Below are 17,677 nucleotides of genomic sequence, written 5' to 3' on the forward strand. Positions count from 1 at the left end.
TCTTTGTCTTCTTTTCTTGGAACTACTAACTAACTCCTTTCAAAACTAAGTTCAAGCATTACTTCTTTCAGGTACTCTTTTTAAATGCCTTCATTTGTCAGTTATTTATCACTGAGTATCTTCTTTGGCTGTTTCCTCTATTTATTCACCCTGGAATGCTCCCAAATACAACATCATTTCCTTCATGCTGATGACTGTTTCAATCTTGTATTTATGTCCTTAGGATCTAGGATATAGTAAGCATTTAATAGATACTTATTGGTTGCTTAATTTTGATTACTACTCCCCTATTACCATTTATTTGGATTTCAGTTTCCTTATCTACAAAAATGAGGAGATTATACCAAATGAACCTAGGTTTATTTCTAATTTTAAATTCTATCTTCCAAATGTAGAAGTGACAGAAGTTTTATGGATGAATTTCTTGTGGTTTTGGCTGATCTATACTCTTGAGTGATAACTACAAATTTTAGACCTCAAATGCTAAAGCCAATAAATTGCCAAAGTATCATAATAGCAATACTGCTAAGTACTTCAAATCTCTAACCTAAAGAATAAACAGTAGATTTGTACAACCTTATGAACTGTAGGTAGAATTTGAGAAAAGTATACTATAAAATGAGGAGTCCTCAAAAAATGTTATGCCTGTTACTGTTTCAGATGGAATATTGGTATCCTTTGCAGATCTGGACACAAAATACAAGTATAAAAAACAATAGAAGATTGCTTCCTTGTTGTGCTTTTCAAATTTAATTCAATTTTTGAAATACATGACAAGATAATAGAGACATTTATGGTATTTAATGTTTTACTGCCAAATTGTATAAAATAAAATATAATATTTTCCTTACCTTATTTTATTTACACTTCTATGAAACCTATGTTGAGTTTCTAAATATTTATATATGGCTACCTAATTATGGCAATTTCATTTAATAGGTATTAGAACTGCTATAAAATATCATGATTTCAAAAGCCAACAACTCCTACTGCTAAAGTAAAGGTGCATTGCAGGGGCTTTTATTCACTTAAAGCAAGTCTGAATTCTCATAAATAATGCATTTGTGAAAGTGAAGAAAGTATTTTCCCAATAAAAGCAAATTGCATACAAAAATAATGTATTCTTTTGGCATTTAATATGTTTAAAATAGAAGTATAATTACTGTTAATTCCTGAAAGTATTCAAGTATGCCAATTAAGTAGAAAATATTTAATGTTTTTCATAGTTATTACCTCTTATACTGAATGTTGTAAATTAATTCAATATAGAATTTAAACAAGTTTTCAAACTGATTTTTTTTCATTTTGAGATGCCATTTTAAAACAAATTATTCATGTAGCACCAGTTTTCATGTTAGAAATATGTGAATAAGACAAAGTGAGGCAACAGTTCCAAGAATTATATATTTATTAGCAAAGCTGGTAATGTACAGGGTTCCTCAATAACAAAGGACACTTCCTATAATTAAGACAGTTTTTTAGTCATAAAAGAGAAATTTTGAAAATAGAAAGTGACATAATCTATAGCAATGTGAGAGCATTAATGAGCTACCAATTGACTAGAATCAGAGAATAAAGATTTCTAGTCTGGGGTACCAGTTGCTTAGATTCTTTGAAATCTTTCTCATAGGTGCTTCTTAGAATACATTTGACCTTTTCTTAAGTAAGTTTCTCCTAAAAATAGGTGGTGGCTGACTTATAAGAGTGGAATAAGGAACTAAGAGTATTCATATAAAGGAGTTAGATAATGATGGAAAATAGTAATTTGATGAAGTATTAGTGAAACAGTAATTATATCAAATTTTAAAATTGCAGAGTTCATATATTAATACTGGAATGTTTTTCATTTCTCTGAACCACATTGAATATCCACATTTATGCTCATGAATTGCATGTTTTTTTCTTTTTTTTTAAATTGAAAACAAAGTCACTTTATTATAAAAATTTTTGACAGTATATCTGCATGAGTAATTTTTTTTTATAACATTATCCCTTGTAATCATTTTTCCAAATTATCCCCTCCCTCCCTCTACTCCCTCCCCTAGATGACAGGCAATCCCATACATTTTACATATGTTACAATATAACCTAGATACAATATATGTGTGTAAATCCCATTTTCTTGTTGCACGTTAATTGCATGTTTTTTCTAAGAACGTACTTGAAATTTAGATTATGAGCACCTTAAGAACTGGGACTGGTTTTTGCTTTCATGCCCCTGACTCATTCCAGTGCCTGGAATACAGTAGATAATTAATTATTGATGCCTTGACCTGATGTTGTTATTGCTATAATTAAGCTCTGCTAATACTAAGAAAATTCTTCCTTTCCCTATTTGCAAACATGTGTTTGCAAGTCTTTGGTTGACCAAATAAAATGAAAAACATAAAAACACATTTTCCAAGAGCAGACAGCTTTTTTGGGCTTAACTGTCATAGTCCTATTCACTCTCATCACTCTTGTTAATCTCTCTTTTTTTTCTCTCCGTTTATGATGAATTTCCCATTCTGATTTTATTTTTAAAGTTACAGATTAAAAAAATAAAGTTGCAAGTAGGAGCCATCATGGGACATATTAATTGAAAAATTGCAACTGGACTGTTTTTGTTCATCCAGGACTGTGGGGGACAATCAGGGCAAGATATTAGCTGAGTACTTTAGCACTTTGGCTGAAGCCTCCTGGGAGTTTTAAAGTAAGAAAGTGGAGGAAACTTTGCTTAAACAGGACTATAGGAAGTAGTGTGCAGAGCAGCTTCCACCATTCTCCCATTATGGTTATTCCCAAGAACAGTCTTTTTTCCTCCTTTCTTGATTTCATATGTTTAAAGATTTTCTAGAAAGAAAAACTTTTGAAAAGCTCACTTTACAATTGTTTCCCAGCACAAAGGGAAGGCTCCAAGAACCATAATAAGAGCCCAGGGCAACTGATTCATTTCTAAGCTGACTTAGAGGTTTTTATTACTAGTTATGACCTGAAGATTCCACCAGTTCTCTCAGTGAAGGTAAAGTTGTAGGTGGACATGGCCACATCTACTTAGAAAAATACTATCAAAACCCCAATGAATTGCTAACCTCAAATAAAGAAGAATGTATCCAGTCCTAATTATAGAGACTAAGGGAAAAAAAGAGAGAGAGAATTAGAATGAGAATCTCAAGAGGAAGCCTGTAACACTGAGAAAAACTGAACAAGTCTTGCAGAAAGTAGCATTGAAGTTAATCTTGAAAGGAACTATTTTGAAGAAAGCTGGAAATCCCTTGGAAACATCCTGAAGATTCAAAGGGCAATAATAACATGATTTTTAAAGTAATCCTTAAGAGAGTAGTCCAGAAAATGTTAAAAGGGGAAGCATTATAAATAATAGAGACTATTATTTATAAGGAACCATAATAACAAGAGAAGGCTGCTGATGAGCAGAGGTCTGGTATGGGAAACAAGAAGACCCTTTTGTAAATGCTATCTGATTCTGCTTTGGTGAACATGGTCACATTTTCCATTTCTGAATGGGAAAGAGAGAAGTTATCTCAGAAAAGATCAGCTTAGTTGAGTTCATGGAAGAAAATAACATAACAACCATACAGAATGTCTTGAAGGAATGCCTCCTTCCTGCCAGAGTTATAAAGAAATGCCACATTGAAGTAATAACTGATTATATTGATAACAGTTGATTTGGTCGACAGCCAGAATATTTGGAGAGAATCAGGCAAAAGTATCTAATATGAGAAATTGAAGAATTTAGTCAAATTGACCTCTATGTAGTAAGGTAAAAAAAAGACCTATAAGGAAATAGAAAGATCCTCTAGTCCAAAATTTCTTAATTTGTAGTGTGTGTGTGTGTGTGTGTGTGTGTGTGTGTGTGTGTGTGTGTTCTGAATACCTTTCAAATAATGGTGAAATTGTGTATCCCTTCTCAGAATAATGTTTTTAAATGTATAAAATAAAATATGTAGGATTATAAAGGAAGTTATTTTGAAATTGCTTATCAAAATTTTTAAATAAGGTAATGAATCTCAATTTAAGAACCATTAATCTATTCCAGCCCCCAATTTTATAGATAAGAAAAATGAACCAAGAAATTAATTTTTTAAAATTAAAATTAAAAACCTTAATATCCTTCAGTGGGCCCAGTGAAGTGTGAATTCTTTAGCTTGATATTTAAGCCGCTTGCTTTTTTCATTCTTCTCCTTCTTTATCCACATATACATATCCATATATGTATATACACATATATATGTATATATATATATAATATTTTCAAAATGTATCCTCTCTTCATTTGCTTCTATCCATAATTTCACTGTCTTCTACTTGTGCTATTTTTTAAAAAGTCCTGACTTCTCTCTTTAAGCTCCAATTTAAAATTCCATGAACCCTTCCCTGATGAACCTAGACAAAAGTAATCTGAATTATAGTTATACCATATGTGTATTAATGTTATATAGTACTGTACATTATAGTTATTTATTAGTCAACACATTTAACTGCTTACTTGTGTGCCTCACATTGTGCTAAATTCTGGGAGGGAAATAAAGGTAAAAGTACACACAAAGAGGAATAAAACTATGTATATACTATGACTTAGCAATAATACTACTAGTATTATATCTCAAAGCGATCAAAGGAAAATGACCTATATGTACAAAATTATTTATAGTTGCTCTTTTTTGTGATAGAAAAGCATTGGAAATTGAGGAGATAGTCACTTACTGGGGAGTGGCTGAATAAGCTGTGATATTGTGATTGAGATGGAGTGCTATTTTAGAGTGGGAAATGATGAGAGAGCTTGCTTTCAAACAAAACAAACAAACAAACAAACAAAAAACCATGGCAAGAACTAATGACAGTGAAATGAGAAGTACCAGGACATCAGTATGCACAGTAACAACAATATTGTAATGATTATGATCAACAATGAATGACTTGGCTTTTTGATGGATACAATGATCCAAGATAATTTCAGACAACTCATGATGAAAAATGCTATTGACCTTCAGAGACAGAACTGAAGAACTCTGCAAAAGTATAATTTTCTCATTTGTTTTTCTCTCTTTGTTTTTCATGCTTTTTTAGAAATATGGCTAAAATGTCATAAATAATTTTACATTTATAATTGCTGTTATATTACTTGCTTTCTTGGTTGGAGAGGAGGTTTAGGAGGGAGAACAAGAATCTAGAACTCAAAAGTTGAAAAGAAAAGAGTGTTTAAAATAAATAAATGATAAATTGAAAATATTAAAAAAAAAACAAAGCTACTCCAGCATAGGACAGCAATACTAATGAAATATAAGCAACATAATTTTTAAATTGCATGGTATTTACCAAATAAATAGCTGTGTGACTCTACAGAAGTCATTTCATCCTATTTGTCTTAGTTTCCTCATCTGTCAAATGAGTTGAAGAAAGAAATGACAAACCACTCCAGTGTCTTTGCCAAGAAAACCCCAAATAGGATAATAAAAGCTTGAACATGATTGAATGACATTAATTACAAACTCAAGAAACACATTCAAATGAAACAGTATGCAAGTGACTATATGTATATCCAGATGATAGGCAGTGAAAATGGAAGTTATTCTCAGAAGATACTAATAAAAGTAAAGAATGGGGGTGGGGTTGGAAATGACTTTTGGGAGAAGATAAGATTTTAGTTGAGCTTTGAGGAATACCTATGAAGTTAGGAGGTGATGCTGAGAAGGGAGAAATTTCCACATCTGGAAGAACAGTCAGTGAAAATTCTCAGTCACAAGTGATAGACTCATGTTCAGGGAACAAGAAGATCAGCATTGCTGGGTTGTAGTGTACATGGAGAGTATTTGAAAACTAGAAAGGTAGGAAAAGGTCAGTTTTGGAAATTTTTACACTAGAAAATTAGGAAGGGACTGAGCTTGACAAAATTTAAAAGCTAGATTTTATGTTTTATTGTGAAGGTAATAGGAAGCTGCTGATTTTGAGGAAGGGAAACGAATAAGAAGACTTTTTCATTAGTTAAGGTATGGGGTAATGAAAGCCTGTATCAAGTTGGCATCTATGTGACTGGAGAGAAGGAAACATACAAGACATGTGGTAAAAGTAGAAAGTGCAAGATTTGGAAATACATCTTATTTTCTCTATTAGACGTGTGAATTCCTTAAAGACAGGCTGTTTTATTTAAAATATTTGAAATATGACAAAATATTTTAATTCAATATTATTTTAAGTTTCAAATTCTCTTTCTCTCCCATCCCCCTCCATATTGAGAAGGCAAGAAAAATGAAATCCATTACAAATATACATCATCAAGCTTATTAAATTCCTGAAATTCAACAAAATATAACAATTATATGGCATAACTTTCACTGTATGGCATGTTTGAGTAAATGAATCTGCATTCATCCTTACTACCACATGTAGAATCTGCAATTCTGAGACATGTAAAGGGCTAGAACTGAGCAAATGCACTTGGATAATGGTTCTCTATTAACATGTTTGAAGGTTGACCCTCCCCAGCTATTCTGTGCTGACTTGATCGGTGGGACAAAGAAGGGGGAGTGATGTGTATGTGGGTGGAGTAGGAGGAGGAAATTGAGGCATTCTCCTGGCTGTGGAGAGAGAGGAAGGTAGTGTGGAGATTGCTAAATCTAATCTCCAGACAGTGATCACAAAAGACCAAGAATAAACATTTTTGGTGATCCTGACTCCGGCTGATGTCTGGGAAGACAGAGTTCCAGCAGAGACATGTTCGAAAGTTTCAAAATTTGGCTGAAATAAAGATTTTTGGATATAGGTAACTATTCTTTATGGCTAGTATATATGACCTTGTTGAGCTTGGTTTAAGGGCTGCCTATAGAAAACAATAAAAACAAACTCAATGTTTAAGTTGAGCTGGTGTCGAAGTGAATCTTTCTTTTTTTATTCTATTCATCTTATATTACATTTATTCACTTGAAGATTCATTTAAGTGAAAGTTGTAAATTCTCAGTTGCTCTACAAAAATGCCATATTTAATCTTTCCCAACTTAACTATATCAGTCTTTAGATGATAGAATATATAATAATAATAGATAATAGATAGATAGAATTAGATGATAGTCTTTAGATGATCAAAGGGACTATACTTAAAGCTTGGGATGAATCCATATATATATATATATATATATATATATATATATATATATATATATTTATTTATTATTTTTTTTAATTTCAGAAGATCTGTAACACTGAACTTTTCTGAGTTGGGTGGGCAAGAAATGACAAAAAAGAGGACTCAGGAAGCACTTTGTAGCTTTGAGAAAAAAGTCAAGGGGCAGTTGAGAGAACAGAAATTTTGAGTATTCTACCTCTTTTTATATATCACCTTCTCTGTGATGGCAGTGGAGAATTGAATGAGATTAAGCAGGAACACTTTTCTGTATTTGCATATTTAATTGTATGGCCTATGAAAAACAAAGTACAAAATAAAATATTGAGATTATTAAGATGAGTTGATGTGTGATTAAGTCTTTCTTCTGCAGAGACTGTGACATTAGAACTTATCAGGAGAGATGTGGTCAACAGTACCTTACCAGTTTTGTTTTGTTTTTTTTTGTTTTTTGTTTTTTTTTTTGTTTTTTTTTATTGTTGTGTTGCCAAATCTTACAAGACCACATGTCAGAAACAGGAGATATTATAGAAGGATCAGGTTTACTAATAGAAATAACAAGTTAAGATTTGGATTCCTAATTTTGAGCTGCCACTTACAGGTAAAGATATCCAGTAGGCAGTTGGATATGTGGCATTGGAACTCAAGAAAGAAATCAGGGTTAATTAGGTATATGACACTTATTTGCATGGAGAGATAAGTGAAATTTCATCAATGTGAATATTCCCATGATTAATGCATGATCCTTTAGTGTCTTATGATAGTCCTTATATGTCCAAAATAATGATAATGATTAAGAACAATAGCAATAAGGATAATAATTGTGTATTCAACTTGGTATTGAGCTTGTCTAAACTTAGGCAATTAAAGGTTTTGCAGTGTCCCAAAGGTATCTCTAGTTTTTTAGTTTTAATTACTTAGTTATTAAGTTACTTAGTTAATTAAGTTATTACTTAATTATCTTAGTAGTAGATATTAAGTTTTAACTGCTTAATCACTCCCACTATACTCAAAGTGTTTTTAAGTTGGTATTGCATTCCACTGACATAGTTTTAAAAAAAACAACTAGGGTAATGTAAATTTATATGTGTTATTTACTATGTCTTATTTATTTTGTTTACCATCCATATTCTAGAGTTGGTAACCTCCATTTATATCCATAAGTATCTCCATTTTATAGATTTGCAAAAACAGTACTTTATCATTTACTAATTTTGTGACCAATCTAACTTCACAATTGGGAAATGATATTTTTTCACAATTAATACATTCATTTTATCATTGGCAAATGGATTTATTTTCTAAATGTGAAATATTCACATAATCACAGAAATAATAAGATTTGCTTTATTTAGTTTTATGATGCTTTTTGTCAAAACTGACAGGATTAGAGAAAAGGTGCCAAATAATTATAGGTCCCATTTTGTTAGAATTATATATATATATGCTATTTACTACTGGAAAATGTGATATTTTGTTTCTTTCAAGCTGTACTGACTCTCACATAACTTGTGATCTGAACTACTTGGGAATAAGATTTGATAAGATATCGTGATAGAAGTGATTTTTAGGACGTGTATTAAAAATTAAGCCTCATGCAATCCTGCAAATAAGCTCAAATAGATTTGTGTGAAGTAAAGATGCTATTAATTAACAGATAAGCTAGGAAAACATATTATTTTCCTACAATGATTTGGAAAGCCAGATGTCGCCAGACTTATTTCATTCCTTTGAGAACATAATGGGAAATTAACTGCAAGACATTTATATATTAATAATGAATGTTCTTTTCCTTTGTCAGAATTTTCAATTTTCTTACAAAAGAGTGAGTAGATATAGTTCAAGATAATATTTTAATGAGTAAAGCATATTTTCTAAGGAGGACCTAAGAACAAGGTAGAAAAAGATCCTTCCAGAAGATTCGTGTTATATATTAAAACCAGCAATATTTTTTTAATCTCATAAGAAAAAATATCGAGCAAATGCTTGATAACTGAATTTTAAGTCTATCATTTTTAGCTAAGCTGAACTTACCATTATTCTGTTTGTGAAAATATAAACATCTTCAAATTGTTGTTACCACTAAACTTCTAAAACTGATATAATTCATTGCTCAGATTTATTTGCTTGCTCAATGATTTCTTACTACAGCTGGAGAGTCAAATTACTTTTAATGACTATGAAGTAAACTTTTAGTTAGTTTGAACTATTCATTAAGTCATAATTTGATCTGCACTGGAGGAATCATTTTTAACATAATTAAATAATACATTTTTGTTTCTAATAGGCTAATAACTGCATAATGATCACAAAGTGTTTTTCTTAATGTTGGTTTTTTTTTCTCCTTGATTGTGCCATCTGTCCGTTCACAACAATAAAAGATAAAAATGAATCTTACGATGCCACAGAAGATATTATGTGGCTTAGCATTGCCTTCTGTGAGCATAAGTCTAATAATGGGCAAAATTAAATCTTTCTTTTAAGAAATTTCTGTTATTTTATTACAGATGGGGTACCCAAGGAGATTTTACCACTACTCATCCTCGACCTGTGGTCAAAGTAAAGCTCTTCACTGAAAGTACTGGAGTTCTAGCCCTTGAAGATAAAGAATTAGGAAGAGTAAGTTATGATCAATTTTCAAAAATTAAAATAGTGTAATTAGTCATAATGTCATAAACCATTTAATTATCATTCATGATGATAAAATATTTGTCCAAATGGGGCAATACCTTCAAAGACTGTTATATAAATATAACAGTATAGCTTTACACTATTAAGAAAAGACACATGAATAATTCAAAATAACACAGGAAGATCTACATGAAGTGATGTGAAAAAGAAAATCACAGACAAAAGAACAATATGCATAATGATTTGAATTGTTTCAATAATGTCAACACTGGCAAAATAGCTGTTGCCAAATACGATGTTGAGTATTCACTTCATACTACAAAACTTAAAATACATCTTTCTCCTTATGTTAATAATAAATTAATCATTTAATCATCTAAATGCATATGTTTGTGTTTTTGTTAGAAAGCATATTTGATAAGACAAAATGTTAGTTTAATTTTTAAAATAAAGTAAAAGTTATGAACTATGTGGGGTATAAGTTTGGATGAGTAATCATAGTTTCTCTTTAGAAAATGAGAAAAGATAGGAAATCTTAATCAATAGCCATGGCTACAGAATGCCTCCTTGTGCCATGTCCCAAATTTGACATATAAAAGAATTTGAATGGTCCAATCCAAATGAACACCTTGCTTCTGTCATAAAACCATTTCATATCTTATGACCACACTCTTCCTCAATGAAAGTCAGGAGATAAGGAGGGTATTTTTTTCTTTTTTTTTTTCCTTGTGAGAATATTTGAAGGAGGACTCTTAAACATTTTATTTCTCTTTTGTAAAAGTATACTTCAGTCATAATTTAATAATGATTTAATATATTTCAAATTTCTTAATTCTTAACACATTATTCTTTAATTCCCAATATTTTCCTCTATCCTTATCCTTCTGTTTTGACAGATTAAAGTTGGAATGGATTTTCTGAGCAATATTACTTTATGTGACATATCTTTAGTATAACTTTATGTGAAAAAAATGCATTCCAATAAGCATTTGCAAGTCTCTTTGAAGTAAATCTTGCTTTGATTTGCTTTCCCTTACTTAAACAGATTGTTTGCTGGATGTATTATCTTTGGTTTGGGTCTCTTCTAGATGCTTTCTTACTCTACATGATGGTCAAAAAAATTTGTTCCACAGGAGGAAAATCTCCTAGTAATTGATTCATTCTTTTATTTTGAGTACCTCAATATTTCCTGCTTTTGCAAATTAATACCTATATAATTTTTAACATGTTACTTAAAATTTCTGTGCCTCAGGTATCTCATCTATGAAATCATGTAGTTAGAAATCTCATCCAAGGCATATAAGGTTATGTCTGGCTTGGAATTTGTGATCCTCTGATCATAACTCACTAAAGTTTATTAAGACTTTACTATATTGATTTTTATAGTCCAAACTGATAACTTTTGATTGAGATAGCATTAAGTTAATGATTTCTATTGCTATGTTCTAATATCATAGAACACCACAACTACTGACTTATTGGGAATGTTTTTATAGTATTACTCAGGTTTCTCCTCTTTCCGGCTCATAGATGAGAAATTACTTATGTTTCATTCCATGTCCAGAATATAGATTTCCTCTTCTTTTTTTGTCCAGGTAATCTTAGTAATAGAGCTATAATTCCTATCTGACATGACAGCTTGGAAATTCTTGAGTTTTAGCCCATGTGTTATATGGGATGAAATTACCTTAACCAGTCAATTCCTCAAGTTTCAAATTCCCGAAATTTACCTATTAAAAACTATCTGTATTATATGGATGCTTCCAACACCAGTGCTATCCTCATTAGTATAGGAAGAGAAACTTCAGATCTGCTCTTCCTTATTCAGTACTTCTGTCAAAATAAGGAGAGTATAGATCTCATATACACAGTCAATCTGCTATTCTAAAATTCTGTGATTTTATGGTCAATGAACAAAGAATGTATTTTGAAGGCTCTGAAAAAAGGCACATAAGTTTTATTTTAATAAAATGTGTTTGAGAGTGGGAAGCAAACTAGGATATATATACATTTATTTAGAAAGTTATGATGAATAGGTCTGTAACATGAGTTATAAGGCTACAATTCATGTCTTTAGAGAAAAATAATAGCATGATTTATGTTTTTTCCTAACCCTGAGCTTTATTAATAGATATTTTCCTTTTAAATCTAACTCTTTTTGGCATTAAAATGAATTCCATTCATTTTTGCTGACACTGAATCATGAAGAGAAAAACACTTTTTTTTTTAAATGAAAACCAGTGTTTAGAATGTATTATTTTCTCCTGAATGACACCTACCAATACAGGATTTGTCCTCCAACAGTAGAAAACACTTAACAGATTGCTCATTCCACCATCAGAAAAACTGTTAGTCTTTAATAGAAAAGTCATCACTTTTCAAATATCAGCAAGACAATGTTTGGAAAGTTTATTTAGCCCATTGGGGCAGACACAAAGAAAATGAACATTTAGTTCTCCCATTTCTAGGATGTTATTGTGACCTATTATTGACCATATCCCATTGCTACCATTGGCAACTGCTATTCTGAAATCTAAATTGTGAAGTTTGCTTACCAGTATTATCATGGTATTTATATGTATCTCATTTTCAAAAAGTTTTTATATATGCCTTGATATTTATTAAGCTAAATGAATGTTTTGATTTGTTGTGTTATATATTTACATATATATATATATTTATATATATATATATGTATATTAATATTACTTGTATCAATAATATCAGTATAGTCTGAAACCAGGATTAGAGTTTAATGAATATATTTAAAAATTAAATACTGAATTTATGTTTTCTTTACTGAATGAAGAGTTCAGAAAAATGTTAACAGTAAAAAAGAGGAGTGAAAAGAAAGGAAGATAAATAGAAGGAAAAAGGAATATTAAATACAATATATTGTTAAATTTAAAAGTCATTATTTATATGTACTCTCAAAAAGCAAGGACATTATTCAGATAAACTATTTAGACTCTGTGCACAGGGGAAAAGGTAGCAAGTTGGAATCTGAGGAAAGATTGCAAAATGATCTTGTTACTTCTTACTGCCTCTGTCCTGCCTCCTGGGTACCTTGGGCTATGTTGGTTCCCAAATTAACAGAACAGTTATAGCAAACATTGCATTAACTTTGTTGTATCAATAAGGGAGAGTCCCAAAGGCATTAAAGTTGGTAAATGGCTGCCAAAAATTTTAGAGTATACTGAGACAAGGATATTTTTGTTTCATTTGTCACCTCCCCTTTTTATCTGACCTCTCTTCTACTTTTTAGATATGGCTTATCATGTATTTTTTGTTTATTTTTTCTAAGCCCCAGTAGGATTTTCATATTTTGACATGGAAATTTAGTTTCTTCAAGAAATAAAATCTGATGAAATTTGGAAAAAATAAAATATTTTTAATTGCACATATTGTCCTATATAGTATCCTTCTGACTTGCACCTGCCATTTCACCTTTGTTCTTATACAGAACACATCTGTCTGTTAAATCTGCTGTTTTACCTGCCACATCAATATCGTTAATAATTCTTATATTAGTGAATTTCACAGAATTTCTTGACATTATAAAACCCATCTTTCCTTTATAATCTAGTAAATTTAAAGAGTAATAAGAGATTATTTTGAACTTAAAATACATTTTCCTTTTAGGATACACCAATTCTTTGAAATGAAAATATGGCCTTATATTTTGTAGGTTTTATTTACCAAAAGAAAGATTATAATAGATTTTTCAAGGATGTTTAATCATTATCTTTCTTGATTCTTTGAAATAGAAGTAATTAGGACATGGATTTTCCATTTTTAGAATTTATCTAAATCAATTACAGGCTGTTGGTGACACAATGGATAGAGAATCTGGACCAGATTTAGAAAGATTCATCTTCCTAAGTTAAAATCTTGCCTCAGACATTTAATAGCTATTTGACTCTGGGTAAATCGCTTAATGCTGTTTGCGTCAGTTCTTCATCTGTAAAAATGAGCAGGAGAAAAATAGCAAATCACTTCACTATCTTTGCCAAAGAAAAATACAAATGAGTTCACAAGGACTCAAATATGAAACATATGAAAAACAATAAATTAATTATAGAATTGTTTAATATAATATCTTTAAAATTATAAATAGTAAGGTGTCTGGCTATGAAATGATGATTCTATAAAATGTTATCTTAAATATATTGTTATTAAATAGTAATCTTATCGTTACAAACTATAACTAGTAATGGGACAAAAATCTCATAAACAGTCATAGCAGAACTTATATATTCAAATAGGTGGCTAGGAACACAATAATTTAAGGATGCTACCACAGCTACTCCTTAAAATTTCCTTCAGAAGGAGTTTGTGAGCCATAGAAGAAGTTGGATCCTATTACATATAGTCATGCCTTATTGTTTCTTTTTGCCAAAAACGGCACTACCTACTTTATTAATAACACTTTAGTATAAACAAATTCTGGCTTTTACTAGAAGCAACATCTCAAATGTCAAAAAATTGCTGTTCACTCTCATTAAGAACTTTCCCAAAAAAATGTTATGTTCTTTGAATACTTCCAGTGTCTAAGTGTGGAAACCCATGCTTAAAACAAAAAAAACAAAAACAGAAAACAAAAAAAGCACTTTACAAGCCTTACTTTTTATGTTCCACTGAGAAGACATTGCTGAATCTTGGAGATACATGCAAAAATTCTTACTTATTAGAGTGACATTTTCAAAGAGGTAAAAATGATAAAAAACACATTCACATATGTCAAACATTTGTTTGAAATATGGAAAACTTAAAGTCATATGTATTCTTGATTTTAATAATAATTTTAGGCAGCACAGTGAATAGAGTGCCAGTCCTAGAATCCAGAAGACTCACCTTCAAGACTTCAAATCTCATCTCAGACACGAGTTAACTGTGTGATATTGGGTCTTTGACCCAGTTTCCTCATTTTTAAAATGTGCAAAGAAAGAAATGACAAACCACTCCAGTATCTTTGCCAGGAAAACCCCAAATGGGATCATGATGAGTCAGACACAACTGAATAATAACTACATCCATTTCATTAGAAGAATGAAGATATTTAAAACTAATAATCCAAAATGACAGTTATTTTGTGTTTTTCATATGTAGGTTTACTACAAGGATACAGCAGGTGGTATTTAATTATAGGTAAATCTTGAAATATAAAGATAATTTAGTATTATTACACTGATTATTTCATTAAAATGAATCATTATCCTTTGAAGCTGATTGTCACATTTTAATGCAGTAAGTAATAATTACCTTTTGTAGTCATAATTTTCATCAGGTTGTTTCCTCTGTTTACTTTGTAAAAGCACTTCAGCATGGCCATCTGACTATCACAATATACCTCCTGTTTTTTGTTGCTGAATTTTTACAGTAGGAAAGTGTTATTTAAAATAGTTCCATATTCAAACAAAGAGCTACCCAAGAGAGGAAAACTATCACTTTCAAAAACTTAAAAGTATTAGGCAATCTACTTCTTCCTGTCTTTTTTTGCATAGTTTAAATAGGGCACTTTTGTCCCATGTGTGTCAACTTTTTAGCTGATGCAGAGTTAAATTCTAGAGCAAAATATATTAGTCTTTAGAAAACACTTTAATGTTGCCTTCCAAAAGGGCACTTTTTGCATCCTGAATTCATTACTAAAGCATGCTAGGATGGCTAAGTATGCCATGGATGTAGTTACTTGGGACCCAGAAAAACAGTGAACATCTTTAAAGCACCTTTCTTACAATTAAGATAAAGTTTATTCAGGATTAGTTTTAACCAAATTGAACTACATGTCATCCTTTACTCTTATATTTCTTTCTCCCATATCTGTATCTTTTGAACATGGAAGAATGAAGAATTGTATTTTAACACCTGTATATTATGAAAAATGACAAGAAATCTGCCAAATGAATAAAGATCACTCATAGAGATAGAGCTCCTGCCAAGTAATCTTCATAAAATAAAAAAATACAGCAAGGATAAACTTTATACCCATTATGGGCTATGGGTATCTCCCCAATCCCACAACTTTGGGTGCTTTACTACTACATTTAGATGAGTCAGTAACCCAAGGGAGAGTTTTAAAAGCTGGAACTAATAGCAGCCCAGAATAGACATTCATTAAAAGTCATCCTGATTTCCAACATATTATGTATTCTCTCTGTATCAATTCATTCAGTTTCTTAGACCACTTAGTTGAGGAAGTTTAAATGTTTAACTTCCAAAATGAGTGTGTGTGTGTGTGTGTGTGTGTGTGTGTGTGTGTGTGTATGCAAGTGTGCAAATGTGTGTGTTGCAGAGAGGACATGAGAAAACAAAGAAAAACTGCTAACACAAACAAGATTTTTAAGGCATCTTTTGAACATGTTATTTCATTGGTATAGTCAGTAATATTCTGGTAATTGTTTAACAGCCATTAGCACATTGGGAAAAATATGAGATTAGTCTTAATGATTAGCATTTTCTCCATCTCTATAAGTCTGAGAAATTAGAAGACAAAATAACAACAAAACAATCCCTGATTAGTGGTGTTGCAAAATTGTTTGCAAATTTCTGAGTTGTAAATGTTCTTACTGGGGCAACTGGGTAGACAGGATAGTGTACTGGGCCTGGCATCAGGAAAACCTGAGCTAAAGTTTGGCCTCAGATACTGGCTTATTTATATGAGTAATTCATTTAACTCTTGATTGTCTCAATTCTACATCTGTTAAAAAAATGAATAAGAGAAGGAAATGGCAAACACTTCAAGAAAACTCCAAATGAGGTCATGAAGAATTGGACATGACTGAAACAACTGAACAACAAGGACAAAAAGCCCATATTAATTTAATGAGCTAATTCAAGCTTATTCCATCATGCCCCGTATATATACGGAATTCCTGATCTGGAAGTCCCTTACTAGTATATATGGACATCTCCTCAAATTTAAGTCTTTGAGACTGCCTGAATCATTAAGAGATATATTGAGTTTTCTTAGGATCATAAAGCTAATATTTGTTGGAGATGAATGAAATAATGAAGAACCAAGTAAGCTGAACTAAGAGTGTGTGGTATATAGTAATAGCAATATTGTTTTAAGAACAACGCTGAATGACTAAGTCATTTTGATTATTAAAATATCCAAATTAAATACAAAAGACATATGAAGGAAGATGTAATCTGCATCCAGGAAAAGAACTGATAAATAGAAATATGTATAGAATTTATAAATATAATCTGTAGATAAATAACATAGCTAGAATACACATACACACACTTGTGTGAATATTAGTAGCCACCTCTTAAGTGAAGGAAGGAGAAAAAAGAGGAAAGTTACTTGATAAATGAATTATATATTTTAGATGAATTACCAAATTGCACATAATCTATTTGTAATTTCATATAAAATCATCTTTTTCTACTATATTATGGAAATGTTTGTATTATTTCTTAAGTTTAGAATAAAATAAAAATTGTTTAAAATGTAAGAAGAGTATTGGAGATGAGATGGATCTAAGTGATCTAAACTCTGAAAGTGATTTTATCAATGATAGTATACTACTTTAATGAAAAATACTATAGGATAAAAGATGAGGATACTAGGATTAAGCAACAGATTATAATATATCAACAATAACAGGAGTTCTGAGAGTTTATTAGGGATTTAATTTACAAAATGAAGGGTCAGAAGCTGGGAGTCTTAAGAAAAGTAGTAGATAGATACCTTGTTTTAAAAAGTTGGAAGTTGAAAAAAAGTTACATTATAAAAGAAAAAATTTACAGCAAAATTTGAACAAATTTTTGTGATAACAGAGTGAAGTAATATTTTGATGAAGTGTTAGACATAGAAAGAAAACTCTCTGGAATCCAGTTACAGGCCTGAATCCCACCATTATACTATATGTTATATTGGATGAGTCATTGGTCTAAGCATTAGGATCCTTATCTATAAAACAA

General features: G+C 30.8%; 1 protein-coding gene across 5 annotated transcripts in view; it reads left to right on the forward strand.

Moving 5' to 3' along the window:
- CADPS2 (calcium dependent secretion activator 2) overlaps positions 1 to 17,677 on the forward strand; it is a 714,206-nt gene that overhangs the window by 381,767 nt on the left and 314,762 nt on the right. For all 5 annotated transcript variants that reach the window (XM_074268127.1, XM_074268122.1, XM_074268124.1 and 2 more), the window contains one exon: positions 9,625 to 9,736. In XM_074268127.1, the coding sequence (XP_074124228.1) occupies positions 9,625 to 9,736 (112 nt within the window). The remainder of the gene's footprint in view (positions 1 to 9,624; positions 9,737 to 17,677) is intronic.

Source organism: Sminthopsis crassicaudata, chromosome 5 (genome assembly GCF_048593235.1).
Source record: "Sminthopsis crassicaudata isolate SCR6 chromosome 5, ASM4859323v1, whole genome shotgun sequence".
NCBI lineage: Eukaryota > Metazoa > Chordata > Mammalia > Dasyuromorphia > Dasyuridae > Sminthopsis > Sminthopsis crassicaudata.